Source organism: Hypanus sabinus, chromosome 5 (assembly GCF_030144855.1).
Source record: "Hypanus sabinus isolate sHypSab1 chromosome 5, sHypSab1.hap1, whole genome shotgun sequence".
Lineage (NCBI taxonomy): Eukaryota > Metazoa > Chordata > Chondrichthyes > Myliobatiformes > Dasyatidae > Hypanus > Hypanus sabinus.
The window spans coordinates 35,172,156-35,199,569 of NC_082710.1; the positions used below are offsets into that span (position 1 = coordinate 35,172,156).

Here is a 27,414-nt window from a genome sequence, read left to right on the forward strand (position 1 = left end):
CATTTGCAAATATATTTTTTAAACAATACCCTTTAAGTAATATGGTCATTATCGCTTTGCAGTTTGTGAGAGTTTGTATGCAGATAGTTTGCTGTATCTCACATTACAACAGTAACTGTAAAACTGCTTCATTAACTTCAAGCCAATTTCTGATGCTCTAAGGTTATAAATTATATATAAGTCCAAGTTCTTTTTCAATTTGAACGGTTCTCCAATGTGCCAGCTAAATGATTTTCTTGTACTGTAGATGTTAAAGTTGGGGATATAACCTTACATTTAATATATTCAATTAGAGAATTCATGTTTTACCTGTGAAAATATATACTTATTTTATAATAAAGGGGACTTATCAATAGGGTTCAATAATTTTTAATAACCATGGTTTGTATAATAGCTTAATTTTCACATGGCGATTTTCCTGACATGGTTAGATTGCCTTATCTGAATTTATACCAATTTGGACCCATGCCTGTCTTCAAAGTCCATTATCTGCTCATAAGTTATTTCCGATTTTAAAAAATATTTCATAGCCTTCCGGGTGTTTAATATTCTATCTAGTTTCTCCCCCCGAACTATAAGTCTAATTTCTAATGTTTGTTTTCATATTTTAGTGCATTTCTTACATTATCGTGTTGCAAGGACGCAGGTGCATCAAAAACACCTGGCATTCCAACTATTCAATTCAAGTCCAAAGACAGTTTTACTTCTCGCGCCAAGAACCGGGGAGCCGTGAAATTATTTTCCTGCCTGACGAAGTGATATGTAAAGTAAACTTATAATTTGAAGGGACGCGACATTTCCTGGACTCGCGGAGCCTCAGTTGCAGGTACTTGGTCATTTACTTTGAAAATCTGGTAAAGGGACTGAGAACTGTCTTTATCAACTATAATAAAGGGGCTTAAAATCTATATCTGTGCATGTGTCTGTGTAAAATAAATAAGACAATTAGATTGCATTTAAATCAATTGATCAAATCAATTGATATTTTACTATTGTGAGGACCAGTCTGGTAAAATATTTCTCTCAGAAGTGAAGGTTATTTTACATTTTGTGTTATTTATTTACTGTATTTCCCTTGAAAATGATTGGTCGCTGTTGGTCAGTGGGAGGAGCTGGAAGAGACAGAATAATCTTGCTGCTATAAGAAGCTCCCCCACTCTCTCCCGGTGAAATTCAACTACGGATGAACGGTGTAGATGTCATGTGAAAGGCCACAAGCTCCATTCAGATTCGGAGCGCTAACGAACAGTAATAACAGACCGAGGGGGCAGAATGAGCAATGGTGGGAGAACAAGCTACTGACAGTCTTTCTATCGCCTTCTAGCCGCCGCTTCTCTTCTCGCGGAGCGCTTGGTTTTGATATAAATTCATGATCGTTTTGCATTTGAAGTCGCCACCATGCGAGGTAAGAGATCGTCTGGGAGCAGCTGGACAAATTCTGTGATAGCTGAGAGGTGGAGCGACCACGCGTGCAATGTATCCTGCGTGTAAACCCGCGTGAATCTAGATTTAATCGGTGTCTGCGTGGATGGTGTCTTCAAACTTTTTTTTTAATTTCCCGGTTTCTATGTGCAGCGCTCAGCGCTCTAAATAATGCTGTGCGTTTTATGTAACATCAAACTTTGATGATCGCTGATAATATGCTTCATTGCATCTGAGATGTGACGAGTCCAGGAGGCGGGAGCTGGGCAAGCTGTCACATCAGTTTTGTTTACTACAGTAGGCTACTTTTGAGCGTATCTGTGGCTGGGCTTCCAGAGATGGTAGCAGTGCTTGGCATTCTTCTCCCATTACAGTTCAGATCTGGCTGTATTCCCTTTCACTCCGAGCAGAGAACTTCTAATTTCAGCGTAGAAAATTGTTTTGAATAATTGCGAGATGATGAAGGAAAATACTTTTAAAGTGAAGTTGCCTTATGCCAGCAAAATTCGGCGTTTTGGATCCAAATGCGAATAATATGCGATCAGAATTGTGTAAAATTAAAGTGGGAAGTGAACAGTTAGTGGAATCGCTTGGTTGGTATATGTCGGCGTGTCTTGTTAAATGTTGGCAGGACAGTTGTTGAACTTTTCCTTTATAAATATATTCAGTTTCCTCGCCGATTCCCCGCTGGATTTGTGTCACCGCGTGTTTCAACATGCGGTCAGTGTGGAGGATGCTCTCGGGGCCTGTGTTAGTACTGGGACTGAGGACGGAGTCGTTCTGTCGGTGTCGTGTGTTCCACTGACCTACTTCTATCCGTCAAGATGTTATGTTCCCCCACCATCACCACCCCGCCAATGAACGAAAAAAAAACAACCCGATCTTTTCACACATCTCACACACACACACACACACACTCTCTCTCTCTCTCTCTCCCTCTCTCTCACACACACATACACACACACTCTCTCTCTCTCACACACACACACTCTCTCTCTCTCTCTCACACACACACACACTCTCTCTCTCTCTCTCTCCCTCTCTCTCACACACACATACACACTCTCTCTCTCTCTCTCTCACACACACACACACACACACACACACACACACACACACCCTCGAGTTTGCTCCCGGCACGGTCTTGTGTGTAACATCATGTGGATCGTATCAGAGGCTTTTTCGTCTGTGTATTAGCAAAATCTAAACTAACAAGGGCGTCTCGTGTTTGCTGAGAAATAATAAACAGCACAAGAGCACTTCACCATGCTGGTCCTGTGGTCTTACCAAGTGTAAGAGGTACAAGTACAAGAGCTTGTACAAGTAGCTCGTTGTTAAAATAAAGTGCATCGGGGTGTACTTGTCAAGGTACGAGGTTTGCATAGAAGGGGAATATTTTAGCCATCATATCTCAAGAGCTTGTGGTCAACTGTTCTATATGAGAACCTAGAGTATGAATCTCCATCTATTTGTAATCTATAATTTTTATTCAATAAAGTAAAAATAATAACTTCTAGTCTCTTTGGCAAGATATATCCGTTAGTTCCTCACCATAGTTTGCCGCCCTTTCACTCTTTATAAAGTTTATAATTTTGCAGCATTCTTACGTACTCTTTTATTAACTTGTTAAGTCTTACATTTCGCAATGGATGACTCATTTCTATTCTAAATCGTGTAAGGTTGTGCTCATCATTTGATTTTCTGAAGTTCTTTGAATGCGCATCTTCCAAGTTATTACCGCGCGGCGCGCTGGGGCGGTCGCAACCAATCACTCGATCTTAGCATCAATTTATATTAGAACAGAAATCAAAATAGTTTGCTTTGTGGCCATCAATGGTAGATTTTGCGTGGGGGAAATGCATATGATTCCTGCTTAGTAAACTTTGTTTTCAATAACTGGGACCAAATAGATTGCTCCGGCAATAACTTTGTAGCAAATTTGGCAAACCAAGATAAGTGGATGTGTGTGTCCTTTGCCATTAGTTATTTAGGTTTATTTGATAAAAGAACCCAAAGAGAAAGTCATTGTTTGGGAATTTGTTTACCTTTGTGACTCTAAAACGGCAACAGACGGAACTTCGCAATGATGTTTTTATAACTGAATTGAATCCACAGTTATGTGAAGTGCTTTGCAATCATTATTCTGTTCCCAATGGCGGTGGACATGAAGAGTGAATGGGGAGGTGTCTGGAGGGGACGGGGGGGGGGTTGAATGGAAGAATTGAACAGAACAGATTATATCCATGCTTAACCAAAAGAGCAAGCAACTATCGAATTTGATCCCATTTGACTGTATTATTCACTTTTCTTGAACTGTTCCAATAATTAGCGGGGAATGTGGAGTAGAGACCAAGCGTACTTTATATGAGATTTAGGAGTAAAGAAACGAAAATAGTCAGAAACAATTGAATGGCAGTGGTATGTGCATTTTGGGTATTGTCGGAAGAGATGGGATGGTTGTTGAGATGACCAGTAAAATCAATTTACCAGAATGTGAGTTAATAGTTTGATTACATCCAATTCTCTCTACCCGAGTCTTATCTCTTGTTAGTACCACTAATAGTTGAATGGTATTTAGGGTCACTATTCCCCTTTTCTTTGTAACTGTGGATTATAACATGACAAGCCGTTATAATGGTGGCAGTTTATTGGGACAAAAGTGAAAGCTTCATTATAGGAAGGCTCTTCTGGCTCAAAAATACTCAGATCGGTGAAGATGGTTGTGATCCAGCTAATTTACTAGATGTGGGAAGTCCATAATAAGAAATGAAAGTGGAGGAAAGGTCAACATCCGGGACAAAAAAAAGAAAAATCAGATCCCAATTATAATCTGTTGAACGAAGGTCCTGAACCCAATAACACAAAACTGCGAGAGACAGTTTTGGTAATGAAAAGAAAAGGATCGGTACTTCCAGGATATAGGAAACGAGGGGAAGGTATTCACATCACTAATGGAAAGTCAGAAAAGAATGACCTCAAAAAGAAGCAAATTGAGAAGGCAATAACCCTGTGGAAGATGGGTTAGGAGTTCACTAATAGACTTGCAGGATAGAGTTCAATAGAAGGTATTATGGGTAATCTACTGTCATTTCTTTTCCTACACTTGAACGGTGGCATAACGTTATGTAGGAGGAACACTCAATAATTACTGTGAGAAAGTAATCATTAACAAAGCTGAGTACTTTTCATTATTAGTCCATTTTTCCAGTTAAGTGAATGCTATGAACTATTCTATTATTTAGAAGTAAGCTTGCTAAAGAAGACAAACTCGATGTATTGCCAGAAAAATTTGGACCAAAAATATGCAATGAGATAAACTAGTGAGAGCAAGATGTCATAAATCCAGTGTAAAAAGACTGCAAGTGCAGATTTTGACAAAGCTATTGACATTCACTATTAAGGCTTTCACATATTCTCAAATATATTTAGAAATGACTGAGAAAATTGCTCTCAATCCCAATAATGTTTGCTTATTAAACCCAGATTAGCATGCCTGGCAGAAAACAATGTGACGCTGAATGTGTGCTGTGTAGCATGAATCGAGGAAGCTATGTGCAAATGTAATTTTTTTCCCCAAACTTCTGTGACTAATGATGCTGCACTGAAGTTAAGGTAATTGCAATACGCGAGCTACATTTCTTTCTCCTTCTCCTGACGGTGCAAAAAAAAACTGGATCCTAGATGGAAAAGAAGCAAATCAAGCACAAGTATTAAATGCATGGTAAACCAGATAGGTTTGACTTGTAAACAGAACATCGGTTTCATGACATGAAATAATGGACAGCATTACTCAGCCCGTTTCCTGCATATCTGACCATTTTTCACGTTTTCTGCCTCTCCTCCATGGGCTTAGACCACAATAAACAATATTCTTTGGCTGCTATGCATCCACTCTGTGTGAATTTCTGTTGATTCCCTTCTGCTGCTTCAACATCGGAGACAATTATTTGGATGGTCTTTGGAATTTCATCCTGAAATAATTTACCCATATTATTTCTTGAACTGCTTTCAAGGTGATCTAAAATCACTTTTCTATGAGTGTACTTCCTGCTAAATTTTTGCTTTAACTTCCTGTTAATTACTCATCTCTTTCATCTTTGAAGTATCTCCCGTTTTATAAGGAGATATTCTACAGTGTTTTGTATTTTTTCCCCTGTCCAGAGAAACCTGAGGCCTTTTTATGATTTAGTCATTAGGGAAGCCTGCAAGTGCTGCTAATTTCCTCTTGAATAAAAGACGCCAAATTAAAATTATATTTGTATGTAAAACATAGCAGAATGAGAAACCTTACTTCTCACTCTCTCATTCTTCCTGTAATTAAATAGCATCTGCACTAGTTAAAACCAGATTAACGAAGGGATTTTTTAAAACATTTTAATCACATGGCAGCTTCATGAAGTTTTATTGAGGCCCTCATCCTTTAAAATTTTATGGTGTGCTTAAACTCAAGCATGTTTTTTTTTTCTTGATGGTGCATTTAGAATATTTTAATGTGCTCTTCTCCCTTGATATGAAAGTCAAGAATGATAACAGCAATTCATAAAAGCTGAAGCTTAAGTGTGAACTAAAGCTATATTCATTATCGAATAAATCAGTTACAGTATGGAAGTCTAACCATATCAGTGGGTCTGTCTCATAGTAATACAAATGTATTTATCAAATAGCACCTGTGTGTATTGCTGTCTTGTGTTTTAATGACTGGTTTATCAGTATCATAGACGCAGCTAACTGAAAACAGTACAAATCAGTATTAGACTGTAGAGTGGAACATGAACAGCCTAATAGATAAAATTGTTATTTCCAATAAAAGATTGGCAAAATGATCTCATGTGAATCTCACAAGCACTATTATGCTCCCTCTGTGTGTTCTGTGATTTGAGAACGTATATTGTTCTTAAATTCTAACCAATCTCCATGCTCCATATGATAAAATAATGTTATTTAAGGCGCTTCAAAGAATTGTCTCTGAAAGCATTTTTGCCATTTACTTTTTGGTCTAATTGACTAGGAGAAGGAACAGTTAACCATCTGGGGCTGATATCTAATAGTTGGCTTGGTCCAGTTGGCTCAGAAAACATTTGGAAGTTTTAAATTTGTTTGAAATAAAATTACAAAATACTCTGTGTATATATTGCATGAAAATTCAGTTAGAGTATCTGTGTTGTGAGCTATAACGAAGTGTTTAAATGAACAAAGAACCAGTGAATGTGAGGAGCCACTCAATTGCTTCAGGAAGTCTTTGAGACACTTCATTTATGCAAAATCTTTCTGTAGTATATGTTTTCCAGAGTTGTCACGGAATACTAATGCAATATAAGTATTATCTGCTTATGGACACTATTAATGAAAGTGGGAGCTAGTCTATATGCTTGTGAAGCAATTTGCAAAACAAACGCTCACTGGCATAATGACAACTAACAGCAGACTGCAGAATCTTCATTCTCTTGCAATTCCTGTTAGTTTTAGCCAGCATTCTGGAGGAACTTTCTTCCCGCTTTTGATGTCCACAACACGTGCTTGATTACCAGAAGAAGAGGATTCTTGATCCATATCCTGATTGCTGTGAAGTTCAGTGGCGTTGCTCACTGAAGTGCCAATGTGTAGCGCCACAGAGTGGACCAATGTGTATTTACACTGCTGATCAACTGTCCCTCAGAGTCCTCTATGTTGAGTGAGACTGACACTGAGCAGGGTCAGTATGCCCTTGCAAAGAAAAAGAATTAAAGGGGATGCCCTTGCTGAATTGCTGTCAATGTAACAGCAAAGGTAAGGACCTGGGGGCTGGTCATCTGCCTGGCCTCTCATGGCACTTCTCCAGAGACTGTTGAAGGAGTTCTGTAGGATGACAAAAGTGATTTATATCACCACTAAAAATAGAATCCTTCATTTTCAATATATCCATTTAGCGAGGGGCAGAAATCCCAAACAATGTTTAGGGATGATTTGCCTAATGGGAAAATGCACATTTTTCTTAGTCTTTGCCAAATAGCCAACAATTCTGTCAACTGAGTAGGCTTGTGTTAACACTGTAAATATTGACATCCCTTTAAGGGTGCAACTTCATAAATTATTTGTGCACTGGTCAGAATGTGAGATAATCTTTACAGCGTAGTCTGCTCTAGGGATATTCCCTGTTTCTGTACTGAATTGGTGATGTCTGCATGGCAGTGGGTTTCAGAAAGACTGCAGGCAATTCAATTAAGTATTGATTGTCTTGGAACTTAATTGTCTTCTTTATAAATATTCATTATGGTCTCTGGAGCACCTATATTTTAATCCATTGTTACCCTAGTTAACAGAAATTGTAAAACCCTTGCTATGTTACTCATATTTGTTAGACAGGTAAAATGGTGAATGTTATTGGCAATTTATTGTAGACATCATTTTAGAAATAGTTACAAAAATGTCTTGACATAAAAAGAAAGACTTGAGACATTTTAAATGCAAATAATATTATAAGTAATGCAATTTAGTATTCCTTCCCTCATTCAGATTTTAAGCTGTTCATTTTTTGCTTGTCCTCTGACAGCCGTATGCCTAAGTCGGACTTTCACACTTTGGACTGAAACTGTTCAGGGAACTCCACTTTTCTAACTTGGCTGATAAAGGGGTACACAAGCACACTGCGCTTGTACTTACCTCTCCTTCATATATAACAAAAAACACCTTGCCTTGACCTCCATATTTAGTCTGAATTAAAAACTATGATGCAATGCTCATACTGTAGCAAACAGTTCCTCATTTCATATTCTATTTCATGTTCTTTTTGTGTGTAGCATCTTCAGTCACCTTTCTCCTTGCAAGAAAATATTGAACTTAAAGAGCATTTCTTTCAAACGGGCTATTCCTCAGTATAAAGTTGGTGATAATTTTTGGGTTATTCTATGTTCTGTAAATAAAGATAAACATGATGATTATCAAATTTGACACTTTTACATATTGTTAATTGAACCTATATGAATCTGGCATTATTAACCCTGCCCATGAACTGATTCCATGTCAGAAATAGAGCAGTATGGCATTTCCATTTTAAAGAATGGAATTTGAAAAGAAAGGAAAAGTTGAAGGAAAGTTTTAGGCTGTTAACCCTTGTCCGATAATGCCTGTATTCCCTATGCTGACCTAACCTTAAATCTCTCAATGAAGGATTGAATCTACATAAATATTCAATGAGTTGGACTGATTTAACTTGATATAGCTCTCAGGCTGGAATTTCACAAATACTGTATATGTGATACAAGTTAGGTAATGGTAGTATCCTAGAGATGCACAAAACTGTGATTGGGAAAGCAAAGTAAAAAATAATAATTCAGGTTTTCAGCTCTAAGGATAGCCATAGAAGTCAAATGTGAGTCTGCTGGACATTATTATGAGCCATTTAGGAGATAAAAGTAGGTTGCATTAAAGAGTGGACTTTCTTCATCCCATTTATTAGCCACAACAACACTGGAATTGCACTGAGAGATTATGTTCTGGAGGCTGATCAACGTGTGGGTGTGTGTATTGAATTAACACAGGAAGGGAATTCATAACATTTCTGGTAGAGGATTGGTAAGCAATTTTCTGTTACAAAAATCATGCAATCCATAGCATTCAGTAGGGTGGTGAATCCAGAGCCTCATGTATATGCTCAGATATAATGTGTTTGGTAGGCCAAAGCTTTATAAGGAGCCAACACAAGAAAAGCTGCAGATACTAGAAATCCAAAGCAACGCACACAAGATGCTAGAGGAACTCAGCAGGCCAATTTTGCTTTCCTGATCTTTTGCATTAATATGCATGCTTAAAGCTAACTGGCAGGTTTTGCTCTCCAGTAGCTTGGGTGGGGGTGAGAGTGCTGGGTTATGTGAAGAGGCATCACAGATTCTGACAGCTGATGGGACATTGGGTCAGAAAGTAGTTAACTGGGCTCATACTTCCTCTGCTATGTTACCTCTGTTTTTGCAGCTACATGGTTTATATGGTTGCTATTGTAACCATCCTGAAGAGTCATCCTTAAGCGTCAATCAGTCTGGAGTGATGAAACCTGAACCTGCACTTCTGGACCGTGGTGATAACATTTAGACGACTCACTATTGTAAAAACCCATTGAACTGCTTTTAAATGGTACCATTTAAAAACATTTTAACAGGATTTAAATTAAAGCAAATATATCTTAAAACTTCTTTGTTTACTTAAAACACAACATTAAAATCAAAAGAAAATCAAATTGAACCTCTACTTGCAATTAATTTTTGAATTGAAGTTGGTGAACCCATTGGTGTAAGTGGTACCATTCAGTAAATGCCACCTTTATGCTGGCATAAAGGTTGAGGGTGCGTTGGGAGGCGTAATGCAGATATTAAGTGTGTCTGGCTCCTTGACCCAGTACAAATCTGCCAATAGTCAACTGTACAGCAGGTGGGAGGTCAGTGAGAACTCCAATACACTCCAGACTTTACCATTGCAAAACCCAGGCACAGAAATCAAATGCATGCTTGCTCCTGCAACGCTGTTAACTGGCCTTTCATAATGAAACCATTGACTACAGTTCAGTACAGTCCAAGCCACTCTGTCCTCAGGTAAAGGCATTTATAGCAAGGTTAGTGACGGTGAGGATGACTTGCTGGAGGAATGAAAAGTAATCTTTATTGCTGGTCTCCTTGACACTAGCTCTGCATGTGCCTATCCAGGAGCGGTCCTTTCATTCCTCAGTTAAGGCTCGCTTCTGCAGTCAGAGCCCAGAATACTTGCAAGCAACAACTTCTCATTAGAAGATCCTGAGCGCATCAGTGAAATTAACGAACTGGTACACTGGGATATTGATAACATTGACAATTTGTGCTGATTATGTCAGCCACTCTCTTATCTGTGCAGGAGAATCAGCCCAAATTAGTTTACTGATATCTCTGCAAGTGTGATATCAACATGTATGGAAGCCAATGCTTCCACTCACTTTTGTGTAACGTGCCATAAAATCAGAGACTGGACTACACACAGAATTCCTGATTGTATTTAAATATTTGTTCAGGTTAATTTCCTTTGAATAGTGATCGAAAATTTAGCACTACTCAGTAGAATTTCTAGGTTTATTTGTTACTTAGGGTTGTTGTGGCAGGAAGCCATGTTCCACGGCCAAGAAGAAAACGTTAATTGGCAATCCTGATTTATTGAAGCTCAGTCAGTCTATTTAATATAACAGTAGTGTCAGTGTGTTCCAGTGGCATGTAGATCACAACTATTATGCTGTAAAGCATTATTTCACATAAAATACTGTTTTCTCTGTGCTTATTTCTTTATTCTTTAAGAAGAATTCCTACCCATGTCCTGAGAGCTAATAACATAAAGGTCACTGGCTTGGTAACTGAATGTGTGGCCATTCAATCGTTATCTCCTTCATAACAAGTTGTTATTGTGAATGCACATATTTCAGTGCCAATGCAAATACCGCCTAACCCCACATGTATTGGGCCCCACTTCTGTGCTCCTGTTATATTAGTTCTTAGTTGATTTTTTGCTAATCAATCAAATTTATTTTTTATATCAGTTCCAATATATGCAACATCCAGTTGTAGCAGATTATGACATCTTATGAGAATGTTTTAAATCAATTGTACATTGCAACAACAAATTGTTGAAAGCTAGTGTAATGTTTGTGCACATGGTCACTGAAATGGCTGATAATTTCATTGAATGTATCATATATAATCTTTGTGCTTGTATAGCTATGGCAAAGTGGAAAAATACACTGCGTTCAATTTATTTAAAGGATTACATTTCAAAAGTATATCTAAGAGTGTCTCAAGAGAAATATTCTTCCCATTGCAGCTAATGAGGAGAGAAAAGAAAAACAATTGAATTAAAGAGTTAAAACATTTTTTTAAAAGAAAGCGCTTTACAATTGAGGTGTAGCAGGACGTAGATTTTCTCTTGCCCTGTTGCTTTGCTTCACACTGTGGCAGTTGTTTGCCTGCATCTCTCTGGCTTATTTTGGATGAGGAGTTTATTGCTTCTAATGAGGGACTGTACGTTTTGACAGTGAATTGAACTGAGTGTTTGTTACTACAACTGCGTTGCTCATCACTGAGTTGAGTGTAAATAAACCTCAGAACATTTCTCTATAATGCTGTTGCGCCTGACGTTTAATTTTCAGTACAAGTCCAAACATTAAGTTAATGAGTTATTTTGCATTTGCACTCGGAGAAATCTAAGACATGTAGTAGTGCATCAGAAATGTGGCTACATACAAAATTTCCCAACTGTCTGCGTGGATAATGCCTTTGAGATGTTACTAACCAGATGAGGGACTGCACTGCAATCACTTACAGTTATAAAATCATGATCATTATGTGCTCCTAAACTTTTTGCAAGCTCCAAAACTTTTCCCTTTGTGTCAGCTGGGCTCTGTTATGCTTTGGACAAGATGGGAATGGACACAATCTCCAGAACAGAATAAAGCTTTACTATTAAATGAAACATACTGAAAATAGAAACAGACCATATCCTAAACACTCAGTAATTCTGGCTGCATTTCTGGAGAGAGGGAGAGAGAGACTTAGCATTTCAAGCCAACGACCTTTCATTAGGACTGGGAAAAAAAAGTTGCAGCAAAGTAAGCTTAAGGATGCAAAGGATTGTGGGAAGAGAGGAAAGAAATCCTGGTGGGATAAGGCAAAAGAACAGGTAAGGAAACAAGTGCACCAGAAATGTAGGTGGGGCACCTGTGCCATGGCTCCAGGTATCTGTGTGCTGTTCGTTTGAACATTCTTTTATGGCCAGGTTTGCCCGCGATCTCACAGGGCAAAGATGTGCTGAATTTTAGGTTACTTGACAATTGGAAATTGCTCCTTGTAGAGTTGACTTGTGGGAAAACCACAGAGCTGTTCATGGGCAAGTGAGAGAAAATACAGCATGGTATAGGGAAATTAAATAGGGGTTGTTCTGAGCCAGCATGGAATCAGTGGGCCAAATGGCCTCTTTTAATATTATGAGGAAATTTGAAACTAAAGATGGAAATACAAGCTAGAATAGCAGAGCCAATAAATTAAAAATATGAAAATGAATCTGATGTGCCGAGCTGAGGGATGAGATGCCACATCTTTTGCAGAGTATAGAAAGGGATAAACCGACACTCAAGTGAAAATGAGACCAGGAACTGAATAGATAGGCAGCTGTAAATTCTGAATCATGCTTATCGATTCACAGAGGTTTCTGACAGTGCTTGCTATTGCTGAACTGCAAGAGTGGTATTCCTCATAAAGATGGTAAAATATAATTCATTGGGAATATGTCTGGATGTAATAATCAAGCAATATTTCCAGCTAAACCATTAAAAAAAAGCCTAGCTCATCATTTGTGTGGTTAGTGGTGTAAAGTGTCAGTGTTCGGACAAACAGCAACCAAAAAAAAACAGACTGCATTAAAAGCTTACTCATTGCTTGTGCTCTTTGTGTTACTTCAGTGCCTTTATTTTCATATAGGTGATTTTTTTTACATTCTCCAGTTAAGAATAATTATTTAAATAAGAAACAACAGTGTGCAGTTTATTTGGAACAGAATTTGTAAAGTGGATAATTTAATAAGCTGTTTGGGTATCTATTTAGAAACAATCATATAATTGTGACAAAAGAATATAAAATTCTTTCTCTTGCAGGCAGGCTTTTACTAATGATTTTTAAATTTGCTAGGTTTTTGACTTGGCAAATTAGAGAAGGTATTAATTTCAAAATATTATTTTCAGTTCAGTTTTGTATATTACACCATTCACGATAACAATCAGATGCATATTTATATGGTAATCAAAGTTTAAAATTTAAAATCTGAAGCCAATTATTCATCTCAAAATTTTATATACCAGGAAAAATAAAATATAGTTTATCTTTCAAGTTTGTTGTTGGAAGATGTTTTCGTACCTTCATGTGCTTTAACAACATCTTTCACTAATGGTGTATCTATCACAGCTTACATGTTTCCTCCTATATCCTTACTTTTCAAAAATTGTTAACACGTACAAGGGACGGGGCAGCAATGTCAGAAGTTCACTACAACATACGCATACCATATATTTCCTGAAATAACTAAATTACTGGAAGGTGAAAACAGTCTGCTGATGAGTTTGGTCATCTAGAACGTTAATTAGATAGCCAGCTTATATATTTAAGGGGTTCTCGCTGTTTGTTACAGTATTAATTGTGCAGCAAGAGCAAACAAATGCAAAGAGGCTGAAAAGAGGAAGCTCAAATATTTATCCAAAGAAAGAGTTTATATACTGCCTTTGAAGTTCACTTGATGACTTCTGTGTGTTTTACAGGCGATGAAGAACCTTTCAAAGCTATATAAGCACAGCAAATAAGTTTGAGCAACTATTGCTGTAATGTTTGTTTGGAGTTTATAGTTGAATGGGATATTTCCAGTTCCTTTCTAGCACATTCGACCTGAAATGCTAATTCTGATTCCTTTTCCACAGAGGCTGCTTAACCTGCAGAGTATTACCAATATTTTCTGTTTTCATTATATTAGAAGACTCTGGTCTCTTTCAAATAATGTATTACAACAGTTTTCATTGGTGGATGGGCTATAGCTTGATCTTCCAATAATCCGTCATCTAATCTCTCTCACCTATAAAGTGATCACCTATGTTGTCTGGCTTTGGAGCTTGGTCACGCAACGTTCTGACCTTGTTGCAATGACCTTTTTATAGATATTGCAATGAGTATTCCAATGCATCACATTTGGTAAAGAGTGACCCATATTGCATACATATTTGCTTTCATCATTTCACTATAAGTTTTTCTCTTGCAGCAAGCACAGCTATTTTGCTAATGACAGCAGAAATGTGGGTAAGGAAGCACAGATGAGGCAGAAAAATGCTGATAAAGCTTTACTTACCATCGCCAAAGGTGACCAAAGTCACTATGCTTTTCACTTCTTTCTGAATTGGGCCACATAGATGCACCTGGAAGCCAACAAGTTAATTATTCAGGAGGCTTAACAATGACTAACAGCAATAAGAAATAGCATTCAGGCTAGAAAACTGCCAATTTTTTCCAGAATCCGTGAAATTATCCGTTTGTCTCCTAAGTTGTCATCCAAGTTCCTGCGCATGATATTGTGTGTATGATCCAAAGAGTTTGCTCCTTCCATATGTGCATACCACACAGCTACTTTTAAAACTCTTATGTTGGGCAATGTCTCTATCCCCAGATCTCAAGTGATGCCTTCACTGTAAAATAATTGCCTTCTGCCCGTTTTATTGGAAAATAAATTAGGAATGATATGAGGAAGGAACTAGGATGATGTGAACTACCACTGCTGCTTTTCTACTGTACACAGGTGCAACAGAGCTCATGCTGCAAGCAGAATTAATATCAAATTTAACTTCTCTATCTTGAAGCAGCACATGTCTGGATCAATCAGTCAGCATCATGCTACAAGCCACCTCCGCACACCCATGAGTGATGCCAAACGTCCTGACTTAATTCTGGAAAGGGCATCACTCTACAATTCACTGTTCAATATGAACAAGGTCATAACAAAGTAAAAGAGCAAAAAAATACCATTTTTGTCCTATTTTTACAGCAATATTACCTTGAATTAATGGCCATTAATACCTATCATTTAATGCAGAGATGCCTTTTAAATTGAGGTAGAAATTAATTAAGATAACATCATTGAGACCTCAAATTCAGATCTGGAATATTTAAACCGTGTGACCAAGGTAAAAACAATTAAACACCAAGCGGTTTGCTTCTTTTTTGCTGCCATTTTGTTGAAAGGAAAAGATTGATTCCCATGACAGGATTTCATTTGATAAGAAAGTAAACTTATAATGCAAGCCAACGACATTAGATAAGATTGATTTATGCTCTGCTTCACATCTAATGGCCTGGCTTTAAAAGGGAGAAGTGCTTCTACATTGATTTGTGCTAAAGGGGAACCTCACCACCGAACTGTCAAAGTCATGGCCACGCTCAGTGTAATCACTTGGTCTCATTTAAATATAAATTAGTGTTTATACTGTAGTGGGCTACACATCACATAATGATATGTTGGAATACAGGAAGAAGAGAGAAAGCTTAGTGAATGGTGTCATGGCAACCACCATTTCCTCAATATCAACAAAACAGAAGAGCTGGTCATTGACTTCAGAAAGTGGAGTAGTGCTCATGCTCCTGTCTACATCAGATGTATCGAGGAAGAGATTCCATCACTTATAGCCTGTCCTGGCCCAACCACGTTGATGACACAGTCTAGAAATCTCACTAATGCTTCTACTACCTCAGGAAGCTAAATAAATTTGGCATGTCCCCATCGACTCTTATCAATTTTTATCAATACATTCTGTCTGGGTGCAGAACTGTTTAGTATGGCAGCTGCTCTGCACATGACTGCAAGGAACTGCAGAGAGTTGTAGACACAGTTCAGCATGTCACAGGAACTAGCCTCCCCACTAAGGACACTGTCTATACCTCTTGCTGCCTCAGTAAAGCAGCCAACATAAGTAAAGACCCAACCTCTCCCATCGGGCAGAAGATTCAAAAGCCTGAAAGCATGTACCACCAACATCAAGGACAGCTTCTATCCCTTTGTTATCAGACTCTTGAATGGAACTCTTGTATGATAAGATGGGCACTTGGTCTCACAATCTACCTCATTATGATCTTGCACTTTAACATTTACCTACACTGCACATTTTCAGTAGCTTTCACATTTCATTCTGCATTTTTATTGTTTTGCCTTATTTTCGCTCAATGCACCATGCATTGATTTGATCAGTAGAAATTGTGTCTTGGTACATGTGACAATAATAAACCAATAAGAACAGTTTATCTGTATTAGCTTTTTCTATCCTTTGTTTACCACATAACCATAGCATGACAATGTACACATTCTTATGCTTTCTCAAAGCTCATATGTGTCATTGATGCCAGTTGCTCTCCAGCTCTGACAAAGGGTTGTTGACCTGAAATGTTAAACTTTTGTTCTCTATTCATTGATATCACCTGATTGATTGAAGGCTTGCCATGTTTTCTGATTTGAAATATTGAGGACAAATGAACTACTGACTTATTTTCTGAATAGCCAGCAGTAGATCTCGTACCTGAAATTCAGAAAGTATATTCTAAAGGGTAGCTGTAGCTGTATCACTCTTTGTAAAACCATTAAGTGTAGTGCTTCATTGCTGGATTTAAATGCTGAGACTCTTTGCCCAGCAATGTGATCAAAGCATATTCACGCAGACAGAACACAGTTCAGTAAGGTGACTAGGGCACAGTGGTTAGTGATGACAATAAAAGCTGACACTGCAAGTAACACCAGCATCATCAAAGTGCCAAAAAGCTGGTAACATACAGATTGCTGAAATCCTCCAGTGATGCTCACCGCCAGGTGAGCTGAGGATGTTGGCTTCACAACACAGCTTCAACCACAGATGCTGAGAATGATGATTTTGCTCGCTATATCTGTGCCTGAATAGAACACAGAGCTTGGCATTCAACTGACCACAAGGTAATATTAAATTGTTAGAGAGTGATAAATTCTGGTGAAACAGATACTTGCTTTTCTGAACTATTCTGGGGAGCATCAAACAATGTTCTTCCTATGCCCTTTGTTTCTTTGGCATCAGCCTAGTGCAGTGCCAACACTATTAGCTCTGGGTCTGGGTGTTGTAGCTCAGGCTGTAATCTGTGAGAGGAGAGGGGAGGATCGTGTAAGGACTTTGAGGAGGGTGTGATTTTATTGTTGGAGGTGAACAGAGTACAGTGGAAGATCAGCCACTTACTGCAGCCTCTATTCAACTTATGTGGAAAGAAAATTTGGAATGTGTATTTACAGGCAGCCAATCAGAAATCAGTAGTTTTCTATTTATATCTATCGCTGTAAGCTCTCTCAGCTCCATAGCATTAAGACATGAATTAATGTAAGATATGCATACTATTTTCCTGTAATGTGGTGGAAGAAATCAGTTAAACACGGGAAAAGCAGTGTCAATAGTGACACATTAACACAGGACGAGCTACTGCCGCAAATTCTCTGAACATGGGATTTTGCTTTGTGAGAATTGGGTGCATGTTTGAAACAACATGAATTCCAAAAGTAACATATTAGTTAGGAAGCACTTTGAGTTATCCTGGTACATTAATAACAGTGGAAAAATAATCTTTCCTTCTTGGAAGATTTCTACTAGTTCAAACAAGAACGACAATCCTTTATTCACTAATACCAACTCAAAAGCATCATGCGTAAGTTCAGTCATGTGTGGTGACTAACATCCTCCTTTGAATAGTGTTAGTGCCTAACCTTGGACATTTTACGGCTGGAGTGTCTGCTTAAGTAGCTACACAAGGTTTAACGATAAGTATTAAAATTTCAGTCAGACGATTCTCTGTCCAAGATTTTTGAAAATGTGGATTTCAGGTCAAAATAACATTTAAGATAGATTTATACCCAAGAAACATTTGGAAATTTCTATGTAATCATTGGCTGGTATTCTGACTTGACATTCTAGGACTCTATTTCACTATCATTTTGGCATTTTGCTTTCTGTCTGGTTTACTAGTTTTGCTCACTGTAATGGCATTTATTCCTGTTTTTGAAACTTGAACAGTTACACTCATTAGCTATCATTACCTGACTGCATCCTTTGCCTCTTAGTCTGATTCAGTTTAGTTTTCTCTGATCTGAGGTTATGGTTAATTTCCCCGCTGTGAAGAAACAAAATCTAGCCACGATGTCAGCTCCTGCTCTTGGCACCTCAACTTAATACAAATGAAAACTAAAATGAGATAACCTATTCCCTACAGGATAGATCTGATCCAGCAATACAAGATTACGCAGAGGACTAACTCCCCGCTAATCTTCTTTCCATCATTCCAATTATCAGTATCTGTGATGACACAGAGAGCAGAAGCGATAACTCCATCTCCATTAAACACACCAGAAGAAACAAAACAGTCTTTATTCTCAATTCTGTTTGAAAACATGCAAAACTTAAAAAAAATCATTAGCTTTCAGTTGTTGTGATAACATATACCTACAGAAAAACAAGACACAATTACACATTTTTATGAACTAATTTAACATAAATGGTAATAACTCCGGAGAAGATCATCACCTCCTAAAACAGATTTGAGAAAAGGACTGAGTGAGAAAAGTATGGATAGGAATAAACAGATTTCACATTTAGTTTTTTTCCGCTCTTTGTAATCTTTCTTTTATTCTTTGCTTTCTGTCAATAAGTTTCTCCTCATTCTTGCATTCTTTGTTTCATTTGAACACTGCATTGTTTGTGCGCTTTTTGGAGCTGAGTAATTCCATATTAGCAATAAAATTTTTAAACCAACTATTTGAATAATTTTCTAAGTGTTTTGTCATGCGACTATCTGACTAGGATCCATACTGATAACTGAACATAGGAACTCTAAGTTTTCTCGGGCTCCGTGAGTCCTTTAGAAACATGTTCTATTTATTATTGTGTTCTACAAGAAAGAAGGGGAGGGATATGAATTATCGTAAGATTGTTACTGATGTAAAGGAATATGTTCATTTAATTATGGAAATAAGTGGTAAATTAAAAACAATAAATTAGCTCCTTGTGCCTGCACCAGTCCTTTGGTAAGATATGCAATGTAGATAAATACGCTCTTAATTTAGCTTTAGCAACCCTTGAGATTATCTTTTACCTCGTCTGCCAGAGCAACCTTATGTCCTTTTACAGACCCCCCGGATTTCTCTGTTGTGTATTTCTTATACTCTTCAAGCACCTTGTTTGATCCTAACTACCTATACCTGATACATGCTACATTTTACTGTTGAAGTTATTATTTTATTGGTTCTCATTGTGCTTTTAGGCAGTGCATTCTGAATTGCAAAAACATGTTAGTCTTAAAAAATGCTCTTCTTCCATCTGGTGCTTTTACTAATCACCCTTAATTGTGGTGATTACCCCCACCCCTGCCACTGGAAAGTTTCCCCTTTACTGATACTGAACGCTAGCTTTACCAAATAACTACTGTACTCATTGCCTGTCAACAGATCAGAACCGAACAGAAAATGACAAGTGAGACTTAATTAGTACTTTAACATTTCTCTTAAGATAGGAATCTCCAAGCACTTTATCTACATAAGAAACAATCTAGATTTTATCCGTTTTAGAATGTGTTTAAATTGAAGCACATGAGTTAAACAAATGTGTTTTGGCTTTCCAGTGCTAATGCCAAAGCATAACATCCTAGAGACAAAGAGAATATGTCATTCTACCAACGATTTATTGGTGCTTTGACAACAATCCGATTCATTGGAAATCAGTAGGGACCATAGCAGTCAGACACTAAATCTGAAGGTGCAGTTATCTGAAAAGTAGCCTGAGTATTGGGAACAGACCTAGGAAGACTGGCATTAAAGACCGGTATAAAAGAAGCCAAGAAGCAACAGAGCACTTCCTCTTTTTGTTTTAAGAATACATGAGGTGGCAATATGAGTGTCCTCGTGATACTACAGTGGTTTAATTCAGATCCCTATTATGCCTGGGTGGAGTTTGTGTGTTCTCTATGTAAATGAATAGGTTTGTCAGCTCCTCTGGTTTTCTCCCACATTCCAAAAGGATGACTAGTTGGTTGCTTAATTGATTACCATAAATTACCCCTGTTATCGATGGGTGGTAGGAGAAACTGGGAGAGGTTGTTGGCATGGAGGCAAGACTGGGTGAGTGGGAAATGAGTGATGGAATGGGATTGATGGGATTATTCTCAGAGCTGACAGAACTTAATGTGCCCAATGGCCTTCTCTCTGTCATTTAAATGTATGAAGGGAAATTCTGCCTTGGACCTTATAACATGGTAGAGGAAAGAAGAATATTGAGTTTTAAGAGTGAATATTGTCATTCATACTTAATGCTATATTTGTACCAAAAGACAAATTGCACCACTGGATAAGTAGTTTTTTATCATGTATGTTGCTCAGCTTAGTGTGAAATAGAAGTGCTTATGGTTTAAATAAAACATCAGCTCAATCGATCCAAAAACACCAACACTATAGGTGCTAGAATGTTAGAAGCATAAAATGTTGGAAATACTCATCAAGTTAGACATCATCTGTGAAGAGAGAAATTGAGTTAAATGTCAATGACTTTTCATCTGTACTCTGATTTCCAGTGTCTTATCTGATTTCATCTCCTAGTGTTAATGTAGTCTGCCTTTTAGAGGGACAGAAGAAAATAACTTTCAGAGTTTTAGGAATTGGTGTTGGAGATTATCAATAGCCCATAATGATTATTTACTACAGATTTAACATATGAGTTGCACTTTTCAGTCTTGTAACCTCCAAATTTATATTATTATTTTTAAACAGGTACCATAAAAACTTCTATTACAAAATTTTGGAAGTATCATAGAGCATTTAATGTGAAAGGAATGATTCCTTAAACATTGAAGCTGATTAAATTAATAAGCAAGTTCTGCATTTTATCAAATGGTTAATTGGAAGCAGAGTGCAAGCGTTAAAGTTGTCTAGAAAGCCATTGTAGCGCATTAAAATATATATTTAAAATCCCTCAATTTTGAGACTTTCTGAAGACAGTCCAAAAGAAACTCTTTCAGTTGCAATTACATCCAGTCATTGCTATTGCCACACTATTTCAATGAAAATTGTTTCAAATATTTTCACTGTAAAGCATCATAACCTTTTTCTGCTTCTTTTCACCTCATTTCATGTTAGCCAATTCAAAGAAGAAAAGGTGCTTTTGTGCTCTTACTAAGTGAATTCCAGCATGATTGACCTTTCCTTACTCGCTTCCATGCAGGGAGGCAACCTCCCTCCCTTTTGCTCTGTTGCTCTCCTCTCATCCCCCAGAACCCCTAACTACAACGGAACTGCCTGGCATGGAGCTCTCAGGGAATGTAAATTTCAATGTTGTTTTCTATTTTGAAAGCGGTGAATTAAGGGTTCAGTTGTGAAATGCATATCGAATGCACCTTTAACTGAAGGCACCATTATTTATACTATGTTTGTACTAATTATGCGATAATTCTGCATGGATGAGTGATCAGGGTTTAGAGTTTGATTTGAATTAGTGCACCTAGTTACGAGTTCTTGTTGCAATAAATCTTCCATATGAACACTTATTCAGAAAAAATTACTGGTAATGTAATTACTGCTGAAATTATCTCATTTACTCTGAATTTAATTTCACTCCTCCTCCTATGCGCTTTGCCTTCCCAGCCCAGAGAATATACACATTGCGCCACTCAGGGTGCGTGATATTACGTGAGGCTACCTAGAACTTCTCCCCCTGAAGCTTCTCCAGCTGAAATTGGAAGCTTGAAATAAAACTGGAAAATATTGGAAATACTCGCCAGGTCTGTCAGCACCTGCAGAGAAAGCCAACTCACTAGCAGCTCTCCATGGATGTTGCCTGGCCTGCTGAGTAATTGTAGCATCTTCTGATATTATTTCAGATTTTCAGCATTTGAAACTGAGACCTTGCTGTGTTAGAGCCATGGCTGCACAGAAGACAGCTTTTGAAGGCTCAAAGGGAAGTTGGAGACTGAAAATGTGCCATTGTTGGTGTATTTAAAAAATGGTAAGATGGTAACTGCATAGATGCAGATGCATGACCTAGTTTTCCATGGTGAAATATGTTTGAACACCATTGGACTGTGCCATTCAGTCAAACTAGCAGCCTCTTAATGAGAGTGCTTCTCCTACATATCTATTTAAGGAAACTGTACAATGCACAAGGAATTAATCAATGTCTGAGCAACCTGCACCATCAAACAAATGCCTTTTACCTACTGTATATTGTGGAGTGTGAATTTTTTGTAATACTTTATAGCTTAATTTTGCAAATTTAGTAAAAATATTTTAAAAAGCTTTATGTACTCCATTGAGCACAAGAACAAAAGTCACATTGGCTATTCTCTAGGACAGCTGAGCTGTTGGGAGCTTGGGACAGAGGTTAGGTGCTTTTGAAACAAGATAGATGAACGCGAGACCATCATCAGTATCAGCACAGCAGGAAAAACAAAATGCGAGGATAGCCATACATTAATAACAAAAGAAATGTTTTAATCCAAATTTTACAAGGTCAGAAGAACTTTTGAAATGTTATGCAATCTAAATTCATGCAGTACAATCATTTTTTTCCCCTATACATTTCATGAAACAAATTGTACTGAAAATACTGCTTCTGAGCATTCATGAGAATTACACTGAGGTAGCTAGCTGCCAGGTTGAAATTTATGGGGCTCTTGCATACAGACTTTTGAAGACTTATTTTAAAGCACTTGGATAGAATGAAAATCTGTGGCTACATTAATGATTAGGATTTTGCACACAGCAAAACCAAACAGAAATTAAAAGCTGAAGTGAAAAGTTCCTATGGTCAAGAGTTATCAGAAGAGGTGGGAAGGTGGACTTCATTAATGCTGGATCAAGCTATGAACTTATTCAATGGCTGATCAAGCTTGAGGGGCAAATGGCCTCCTCCTGGTTCTGTTTCTTATCGACTTAACTTGTCATTGGTGGTGATGATTTGGGGAAGTATGTTAGACAGGATACCATGAAAATTCTTTGCTTGGAACTAGAAAACTGCTTCCTGATGAGGAAGATGCAGATTTGTTATGTCAGTGGCTGCAACATGCTCCCGGTCATCCTGCTACATCAGGGAGGAGCTGCTGGAAAACTGAAACAGAGGAGGGAGTACTTGCTAAGCAAGAGACAATACAGAGTGCATGATGTCTGGTAACAGTTTGTGCAGTACTCACCTAAACTTCAGTATGATACAGAATGAAATATAGTGATTCTGAATGTTGACGAAGTAGGTCAAAACTCTGAGGCAGGAACACATCCACCATACTGTATACAAATTGCTAGCACCTGTGCAAAACCCACAAAATGCTGGAGGAACTCAGCAGTTCATGTATCATCTAAGGAGGGGTGTAATGAATTGATGTTTCAAGCTGAGACCCTTCTTCAGGACCTGAAAGGCAGGTGGCAGAAGACAGACTAAGAATGTGAGGGAAGGGGAAGGAGTACAAGCTGGCAGGTGACCTGTGAGATCAGGTGAGGAGGGAGGTGGGTGGGGGGGTGTTGCTGAAGTAAGAATCTGAGAGGGGATAGGGGAAGAGATAAAGGGATGAAGAAGAAGGAATCTGATAGGAGAGTAGAATGGACTATGGGAGAAAAGGAAGGAATAGCAGAACCAGGGGGTGATAATGGGTAGGTGAGGAGAGGAGAAGGTGTAAGAGGATCACCAGAATGGAAAATGAGAAAAGTGAGAAAGAGGAAAAATGGAGGAAGTTGGAGAAATCGATGTTCATGCCATCAAGTTGGAGGCTATCCAGACGGAATATGACGTGTTGCTCCTCCAACCTGAGTTTGACCTCAACATAGTAGTAGAGGAGATCATGGATGCACATGTCAGAATAGGAATGGGAATTAAAATTGAAATGGTAGCTAATGGGCGATCATACCTGTTGGAATGGATCTATCTCTTTCTTTCTAAGTATCAAGGTATCAGAAAATACAAGAACTACATCTTCAAATAATGCAACATAGCCGCTCTTTCAACCCCTTGAGTCTGACAAAAGGAACTTAATTTACTTAAAGTCTTCATCAAAATTTGAAGTAGAAAAACTCCATGACAATGGTAATGACATGGAATTTTATCCCTAAATTTTTCATTTTTAAATTAATTTTCCACATATAAGAGTTGCTGATAAGGTCAATACTTATTGGCTCTTCTGTTTCACCAGAACAAGTATTATGCTTTGAGCATTTACATTCATCAACTGTTTCTTCAAATGAACAGGACGAGCCAGCTATTCTCAAGCTTGGAATCATGTTTCCTTAAGGAATTAGGCATTTAAGAATGTTACCATCAATTGGGTCATTAAGTATTTTAGTTAAAAATAGTGGAAAGGTGGAATTAATATATAGAAGAGTAGGCTGTGGTGGCAAAGCAAACAATGGATCCCATCACTGTGAAATCCTGAGACGTTGGTGACTTTAACTTCACTGGTTCTAATTGCTGGGCTGTGAGAAGTTCTTTCATTCATATGATGGAGATGATAGATAAAGAAGTGATGTTCACAACCATTAAATGCTGTGCAGTGTAGGCAGACTCTCGTGACCTGTATAACGTACTAGAGACATTGACTTTCTGGAAAACTTCTGACCAGATCATCAAGATGTCAATAAACCTGTTAGCTACCTTAAATTTAGTAAAGAAAGGACCTCAAGCATCATGAATACAACATTTCCATTGGACTTCTGGAACTTAATAGGGTTTATAAGAACACCTGCATTTGTACCACTGCTACACTGTAAAGAGTGAAGGGAGATATTCAGAGAGCAATATATCTCCTTCCAGTGGTTTCAGATTAAGTCCAGTCACCTTGCAGTAGGAAGTGAACTGTCAATTTTGTTCCTCTGTGACATCAGCTGCATATGTCTCCAACACACTAGACATTTTTCAGTCGTATCAAAGTTGGAGAGCACCTTGAAGGAATGATAGATTAGACACTATATTGTGACCACCAATGCATTGTAGAAAAGCAAAACTGAATTTGTTTGCAGTGTTGTTGCTTCAGGCAGAGATGGTTCATTTATAAATCTGTGCATTCATTTGGATTATTCATCTTTTTGGAATTGGATAATAGCAGGGTAGGAACACATTAGTTTAATAATCTTTGTGAAACATATTGTGAGGGCATTAGCAGGAGAAAGAGAGAACTGGTAGGTATGAAATGACGATTTAGTTGTGTTAACCTTTGTCTTTGCAAGCACTGTGCTGTCGTTAATATTGTCTTTGCTGCGGCTAATGGCTGTTTACTTTCCAGTTCTGCTTCTGATAGGTCTTAAAAAGGCATTAGTGAGTTTTTCACAGTGAATTTGAGATGCTGGCTTTAATAACTTCTTCTCAACTTATTTGATGTGTTAAAAGATGTGATAATTGAGAGGAATGTCCAGACCAGAGCAGGTAACTAAACCTCTGTTTATCATCTCAATGCAAGGATGAAACCTCTGCCAATGCTGCATTCTTTTGGTGCTGTAATGAAGGTGAAGTTTGGAATGCTGAGACGAATCTTGCATTAATAACCTTTTATCTCAAATACAAACTGATGCAAGAGAGCAATAGCACTTGTGCTAAAGTCAAAGATAATAGTTACTCCTGTTCCATTTTCTTTTTTAGCTCTCACTCTGTCGAGTAGGCAGGTGGCTTGCCACCTGATTTTTCTATAATGCTGCATTTCACCTATTCCAGGAAATCTGCTAGATGTGACCAAAATTAGCTTGGTGATAATTCTTTAAAATATATTCTTCTTTATGTGGAAATCTGAACAGTGCACATTTTTCTGTCTTCCACAAGTCTATGGTTGTTAAATGCTCAACTCTGATTGCCCATACAGTTTATTAAAGAGGGGATGCGGGAAATTGTGCTGGTAATTTTTGTTTGTAAGTTCTACTTGTGTCCATCCTCTATGCCCCATTAGAAGCTGGATAAACTTCTCAGAAAGGTATCCCTTGTGTTGATTTGTTCAGAATGAATATTTGCATTAATGCTTTCAATAGTTGGGTCTGAAGGTACTAACATGAGCCTCTGTTTCAAATGATGCCCTTGACAGATAGGGTTCAACAGAGAGTTCACCACTACAGATGCTTATTGTGATAGTTACTGCGCCATCTGAAACCCCGGCTAATACTGAACAATTTCAATGCTGAGTACATGGCCTGCTGTCAGTCAGTGCTGTATAAGAAACCATGCACTCAAATCCCTACTTTCGTTGAAAACTGTGACAATCAACAGGTCATCTCAAATCTCCCACTGGACTCCCTTATGAAATAATACTGTGATGCTCTTGGTTATGGTAGTGCTCAGCCCTGAATTGTAATTGTGTCATCCATGGTTTCTTCATGCATTACAAAGTTGAATTGTGGATTAAAATCAATGGCTAAAAGTGTCTGAGACTTTGAATCACACGTTTCCATGAGCATGTTATACCTAGGCACAAAATACAGGGGAACACATTCGTATTGAGTGTTGATCTGTGACACGCCTTTACTGCAGCTGACATTATTGGACCATAGGTGTACTATGAAGAAACTCTGCAGGCTGACAGCAGGAAAGCAGGCCTCAAAGGAAGGAAGGAGGCCTACTCAAGCACAACTTGAAGGGATTTTAGCTGCAATGTTGTTGAGGAACCTGTTACGAGGAACCATGTAGTCATCTTGGATGTGATGATAGACTGGATTTCTGATCAGGTGAGACCTTCTATGTTTTTCTCATGGAGGGGAAATTTGGGCAGGGACAAAAGGGATGTTCCTATGTGCTCCAGGTGTCTTCCAGTCTGTTCACTTTGCAATGGGACCTCAGAGTCCAGTGGAATATGTCCACATTTACAGCTCTCCCCGTGACAAGGCATAACCGAGATACCAAATTTTACGTCACTCCCAGAATTAAAATGTGGACATGAAAATCAATCCCTAGTATCGGTAGAACACACTGCCACAAATCCCTTGCAGAGCAGAGCTTTAGCTCTTAAATGGCCTACATCTCTTCCCTGGACTTACTGGTGCCAGGCTCTTGCTTAGGAAAGCTCCTTTAAAATTGAAAAAAAAGTCTTGGGTTTCATAAAGACTTGAGCTAGGCAAAAGAGAGAAATTTGTAGGTCAATGTGCATCTTGAAGGAAGAAAGGACAGTGAAGTGGAAAGGTGTAGGGCAGAGAGGATGGATGGTAGAAATACCTCGGATGAAACAGAAAATCTGCAAACTAGAGGAGGCAAACTTGAGGATACTGCAGAAATAAGAAGAGACAAAATAGATTAATAAACCAGGAGAAGAATTTAAAAGTAAAGCCTTTTAGTGAAACAGAAGTGTACATCAGGGAAGGAAGGGGTAACAAGGATTCAAGAAAGGAAATAGTCTGATGGTGTTAACGAAAAATGATTTTGTATATGTGCCCTCGTCTTGCATCTTCCATGTGCAGTTATAAAATATACCTTTCCCACAGCTT

General features: G+C 38.1%; 1 protein-coding gene across 1 annotated transcript in view; it reads left to right on the forward strand.

The window, feature by feature from the left end:
- The first annotated feature begins 1,120 nt into the window (after nt 1-1,120).
- rorb (RAR-related orphan receptor B) overlaps nt 1,121-27,414 on the forward strand; it is a 191,742-nt gene continuing 165,448 nt past the window's right edge. Inside the window, exon 1 of the mRNA XM_059969717.1 lies at nt 1,121-1,405. Coding sequence (XP_059825700.1) covers nt 1,399-1,405 — 7 coding nt within the window. The 5' untranslated portion in view covers nt 1,121-1,398. The remainder of the gene's footprint in view (nt 1,406-27,414) is intronic.